The sequence below is a fragment of the Tachyglossus aculeatus genome, chromosome 17 (assembly GCF_015852505.1).
Source record: "Tachyglossus aculeatus isolate mTacAcu1 chromosome 17, mTacAcu1.pri, whole genome shotgun sequence".
Lineage (NCBI taxonomy): Eukaryota > Metazoa > Chordata > Mammalia > Monotremata > Tachyglossidae > Tachyglossus > Tachyglossus aculeatus.
Genome location: NC_052082.1, coordinates 50703164 through 50709163, shown reverse-complemented (window position 1 = coordinate 50709163; position 6000 = coordinate 50703164). Strand labels below are relative to the sequence as shown.

Sequence of the window (6000 nt, the reverse complement as noted above, 5' to 3'; positions counted from 1 at the left end):
CGTTTCAACGTCAGGGCATCATAAGGCTGGAAGGGACAGCGAGAAGCTGTCTGGCCAAGCCCCCAGCCTCCAGGCAGGCAAATGACTAAACTTTAGAGGGTGATGAGGTCCCACAACCCTCTTTGCAGCTCATCCCAGTTCACCAAGACAGTTGAAGTTCTCCCTTAAATCCAACTGAATCCTCTTCTGCTTTAATTTGGGGCCCATTTCCTACAGTGTCATCACCCAGGGAAATGAACCAGTCCTCATTCGCTCACTTAACACCGCAAGCTCTCTGTGGGCAGGGAAGGTGTCTACCAACCCTGTTTTACTGTACTCTTCCAAGCATGTATTGCAGTGCCCTACACACACAATCAGCACTCAATAAATTCTATTGATCGATTGATCCACGTACTGACAAAACTGTTACGAAGCCCTTCAGTTTTCCAGGCCAAACATGCAACACTTTAACCAGTGCTCGTAACCTTTCACGATCCCTTTAATCAAGTTCCCACCTCTGGACCCTCTCCAGTTCCTCATCCTTTTAAAAATGGGGTGGCCAAAAATGACCAATATTCTGGCCGATCCATCAATCGGTATTATTATTAGGCTCCTGAGTGCAAAGGGTAGCAGTAAGCTCTTAAGAAAGGACAACAGAAGCAAAACACCCGATTGATCCCTTCCCTAAAGCAGCTCACAATCTGGCCAGCACAGAGTTCAGCCAGGAGCATTACTCTCTGACCCTTGCCTGCCTGACACCTGTTCAAATCTCCCAGGAAAGTTAGTCTGGCTTATTTAGCAACTCTATCCAGCAGACTCAGTCAATGGTCAGCAGTGACCCGCTGGCCGGTATCTGCTTTACCTCCGCCCTGCCAGTCCATCCTGCAACTGCGGTATCTATGCCCCTATACCTCCTACCTCGCACTCAACCCGACTGCACTTCCTCCAGTTCTTCTGGAACTATTTTTCCACTTTAAGTGATTTGGGAAGTCTGGAATCAAATTCAGAAGTTTTGAAGAGCAAAGTTTTTGAGCGCATGGGCCCCAGAGTCAAAAGGACCTGGGTTCTAATCCCAGCTCTGCCACTTGTCCTGCTGTGTGACCATGGGAAAGTCACTTATCTGTGCCTCAGGTCCCTCATCTGTAAAACAGGGATTAGGACGGCGAGCCCCGTGTGGGACAAGGGACTGTGTCCAACCTGATTATCTCAAGTCCACCCCCAGCACCAAGTAGTGTCTGGCACATAGCAAGCACTCAATGAATCCAACAATTATTTTAGTGTCAGCTCCAAATTTGATGAGCACATTGTCAGTCCAGGATCCCTGTGGAACTGGGTGGTCTCCAGGACTGACCCTCAAAGGTCCTGGCTGGAGCACCCCTCCAGGGTGACCCTGAGCACTCATGGGAGCAAACCCCAAGCCAACTATCAGTAGCTTGGCTGAGACCCCCCAGTCGAGCCCAGAGAACCAGCACAACACAGAGGAGCCAATCTTCTTAACAGCAGCACCTGAAAGCCTCATGAGCCTCTCCAGGAGAGCTGAGACTCACCCCGGGATTTGATTCTATCCCGCCTCGAGTGCAGAATCCTGAATAGCACCTATTCATGCATGAGGGCACTGAATAAACAGTAAGAGGATGAAATGCTCGCCCAAACTGTCTTTGAAAAGATGAGCCCGGGATAGACACTGACCGTCGGTTCAATACACTGAGCATTGTTAGAATGAACTTCTCGATCGGGAGGGGAGATGAATGCCTTCCTGTTTTAGATGGCCAGATATCCAGAGTGAGCTCATAAACCAAACACCAATTTTCAAAGACATCTGTTCCCTCTCCCCAGAATAAACACAGTGTTCGGCCAGCTTGGGCTGGGGTAAGCCAGCCTTAACCCCGTTGGCTTTCACAAAGAGCAGCTCGAGGAACTCCTGGGTGTTCCACGCCTCCAGGCCAGCGACTCTGACAGCGGGGGCGGCCGCAGCTCTCCACGGGGCTGCCATCGGGGCTAGTGGCTTTCTTCGGCAGGGACGCTCTGAGTGGGAGAGACTTCAGCTGGATCCAGGGCCCTCTCCTTGAGGTAGGCCCTCAATTCCTGGGCCAGCACCTTCCTATCTTGGATGCCCACAGGACTTCACCAGAGTCCGGTCATGCATGGAGTCGCTTCGCTCTGGCCTGTAGCAGGGCAGTGCCCGTTGTGCCGGGGACTGCGGGGCCTGAGCAGTGAAGCCCAGAGGTGGGCCCCCAAAGTAGCCCTTTCCTCAATAGTACCCTTCGTACCACGCTGTCTGCAGTGCCAGTAGCCTGGGACGGCGTTCGTGCTGGTTATGGTGAGAGACCCAATTCATTAGAGCAAGACAAAGGGCTGAGAAAACCCTCTCCTTTCACGAGGAGGTAGAGGGCCGGCGGGGGCAGAGCCAGTGGGTACCCCTGGGGACACCTCTATCTGGATACCACCCAGCCAGAGCCAGTTAAATATTCAAAGTCAGGGCTTTCCTGAGCTGCTGTGATTCAAACATCCACACCACAGTGCTACGTTTTGTGCAAATGTCGGGGCTTTGCATTTTTATTAACATTTTCCTCTCACGTGGTTTACATCCATTTAGAATAATCTACATAAACTGAAACGGAACACAGACAAAAAAAAATATATCCTTACCAACTTAAGTCAAATATTAATGAACGGTTCTATCCTACCTACCTGTATCCGCAAAAAATTCTCCCTTCCCCAGAACACAGCCGGGAAAGGAAGAAAGCTGGGGTTCCTGCGGACTTTTTTCAGGGTCCCCGTTAGCACAGCCCACCCGGGCCGGAGCAGCGGCTGAGGCGGTGAGGTGCTGGCTCTGGAGTCTTCAGCTCATAGAAAAGAACCGTCAACATCTTCCTCTCTGTGTGGCTTAGTCCTGGCCAGGTACCGCACCTCTATCTTTCCCCAGAAGGAGCGAGCCAGATGAACGTGGGCAATTGCCCAAGTGCCCATATCTGATAGGCACCACTGGGAGCCTACCTGTTCACTGGGCCAGACCTGCCCCTATCAGACGCCATTCGGTCTTCCTGCCACAGCCCCAGGGCCAGACTTCCCCGCTGACCCTGCAGTTTTTGATACATAAATATTACGATCTTTTCACCTTCCCACCAACCCCTCCGAGTCTCCTTCATGGTCCAGTGGGGCCCAACTTGGCAGACTTAGGGCTGCTACAGCTTCTTGGTGGAAAGAGGAAAGTTTCCTTTTCTTTGCCCACAGGTTCCTCCTAAGTCGAGGAGGCGGCAGGGAATGTGACTCCCGTTTCTCGCTGTTGCCAACTCACCTCAAGCTTTCTGCTCCCCACTGAACTTGCACAGATCAGAAGGGCTCTGAAAGAGGGAGGGGAGGAGAGGGTCTAACTCCCTTGGAATCACCTCCATGGCCAGGCTTCAATTCTCCCTAAGCCACTCCTATCCCCGACAGACAAAGAACGAGGGGCTGCCCAGGATGCAGATCCAGCCGGAGCCCTCCGCTTGAGCATGATGAAGTCAGTTGGAAACGGCAGGTCCACCAATCGAACAGACAGTGCCACCTCGTCAACCACAGACTGCGGCAAATCCTTCAAAGACTCCTCCAGAAGATTTCGCCCTGGGCACAAACAAGGTGAGCTGCTACCTTCCTGAAATGTGTTTGCATGGGCCAAAAACAGGCACAATGGCGAGAGCCAAGGAGCCAGGAGGGTTGCAGATACCTGGGCTCTGCCCCCAAGGGGCGGTCTTAATTACTCAGGATAATGAGTAGGCCTGGAAAAGCCAAGGGGCTGGTTGACCCGGACCCAAGAGGTCCAGGGATAAGATTGGTCCTTCCCTCCCTTCATCCCAGGAGCAGCACCAAGATGCTGAGAGCAATGCTTTGGGGCAGCATCGCGGTGACCCAGCAAAGGCTGGGGCTGTCTACATGGCTGATGAGTGGCCCAGAGAGGTAGCATCCTGCCCTCCCTTTCCCCCTCTTCCTGCCTTCTCTAGCTCAGCAGAGACCACCGGCCAGGCTGGGTGGGAAGCGGATCCAGACGGGGCGTCCGGCCGGCGACTGATGGAGTTATGGCAGCTTGGGTCTTGTGTGGTTCCTCTTCCGGGTCAGAGAGCGGGGCCCGGTTACGAGTCCATCAGGGTAACTTCGTGGCCAAGAGTCCCTGACCAGCTGTGCTGCTCCTGGCTGGCAACTGGGACTGGCCGTGGAACCGTGTTCTGGCAGCGTGTAAAAGTCGAAGGCCAAGGTCCCGGTGAGGGCCGAGGCACTCCGGGGCCTGCCGGCCTCTTGCACACAGTCTGTTTTCATTCCCAAACCCACGTATGTCTCATCCCTGCATCAACCGAAGGGAGCCGGGTCTCTGGAGTTTGTCGGCCGAGCATCATTCCCGACTCCCCATTCTCCAGATACTCTTCTACCCCCAGAGAAACCTGTGCGCTCTGCTCCGGACTTCTGGCTCTTCCACCTGGAAGAAGCGGCCACATCCCTCCTTGCTTCCTCAAAAGCCGGATTCCCCAGAGCTTCTGATCAGCTTCACCGACCTTCCTCCTGGCCCTTCGGCTGGACGGCCAAAGGCTTTACAAGCGAAGGAGACGCAACCGCGAAAGGGCGAAGTAACCCAGAGGCGTTAGAAGGAAACCAGGCCAAATTCCTCTCTCCGGGGGAAGGAAGGGATTGGAACACCCCGGGGATGGAGACACAAGAGAAGAAAACCCTACGGGTTGGCTCTCTGGTTCTGCCACGAGTCCCCAGAGAGGGTCTGCGGGTCTGGCTCCCGGTCCAACATTTGCACGAGCGGCAAGGCAAAGCAGAACTTGGGCAGTTGAAAGAGAGCCGGGTTGGGGGAACCCTGGGTCTCCCCTAAGCCTCCAAGGCCCTGGCCTCCAGCTGAGGCTACACATGCAGGCCGGGGTGGGCGGGGAGAAGAGGAGGGGGTTTCCGAGAGACTGCAGGCTGGGAGAAGGTTGGGGACCAGCCGCAAGTAAGAGGCGCTGCACAGAGCAAAATAAGAAGCTTGGGGCCGGACCGGGAACGAACCAAGACCCAGAGGAAACGTAACCACAGAGCAGAAAGCCGGGGCCTCCAGCCCTGGTCAGCCCCCACCTCTGCTGCGTGACAAATTTACATAAAAACACAGCGCGTCGGACACGACTAGAAAAACGGAGGGAGGGGTCAGGGGGAAGGGAGAAAGGGCCGGCTCTGTACAAGGTTGGACAAAAGACGCACATGTTCCACTTCTCGGAAGTCTGCTTCCCTTGCAGTCTGGCTCACTTGGTTTCGTTTTGTTTTCAGTCTGTGGCTCGCCCCCCGGCTGGGGGGGAGGGGAGGGGCTGGTTCTTGCACGGTGAAGCCGGTGCCGTGTGGCCCCCGGCTAAACGTCTGTGGAGAAGTACAGTGTGTTCCGCTTCAGCTCAGCGAAGGAGATGGGCGGGTGCTGAAGGTAATAGAGGAGCACTTGGACCTGCAGAAAGCCGAGAGGAGTCAGCCCGGGAGTCTGCCCCACAGCAGGGTGGGGTGGGGGGAATCCCGGCTTCGCAGGGGCCGGTCTGAGGGCACGAAACCACGGGAAGCGCAACGGGGCGTCGGCCAGTGGCTGTGCCCGGAATGGGGGCGAGTGAGGGAGGTGCCAGGCACGCCCAAGGGGCAGTGGTCATTTTCAACCTGGAAAACGAGCCACCACTTGGAAACCCCCCCTTCATATGGTCCATTGGAAGCGCCTGGGCGTGACTGCAGGTCAGCAGCGGAGGATGCTGCTGGGCCCGGGTGACGGACCCCAGGAAAGTGCTCAGAGCGGAGCTTGGTAGCTCAGGCTTCGTGCTGGCCTCAGGAAAAGGTGAATGCAGCGAGAGGGGCCTGCGATGCCCTGGGTGGCTTAGCCAGGCCCCTGTATATGCCAGAAAGGGCTAGTCCACAGGACTGAGACACCTTGCTAAAAGTACACCCTGCAGTGGTGGCACGGGGATGGGTGTCGTCGCTCTTCGGTTTCCCTGGCCAGTACAAGTAGCCAACCAGGATGGACTGGCCTCTTGGACCAGG

At 55.5% G+C, this 6000-nt stretch overlaps 1 protein-coding gene across 8 annotated transcripts in view; it reads right to left on the bottom strand.

Moving 5' to 3' along the window:
* Positions 1 to 2502: 2502 nt before the first annotated feature.
* The window catches only part of ABR (ABR activator of RhoGEF and GTPase), a 169920-nt gene continuing 166422 nt past the window's right edge, over positions 2503 to 6000 (bottom strand). For all 8 annotated transcript variants that reach the window (XM_038758748.1, XM_038758754.1, XM_038758750.1 and 5 more), the window contains one exon: positions 2503 to 5425. In XM_038758748.1, coding sequence (XP_038614676.1) covers positions 5336 to 5425 — 90 coding nt within the window. In that variant the 3' untranslated portion in view covers positions 2503 to 5335. The remainder of the gene's footprint in view (positions 5426 to 6000) is intronic.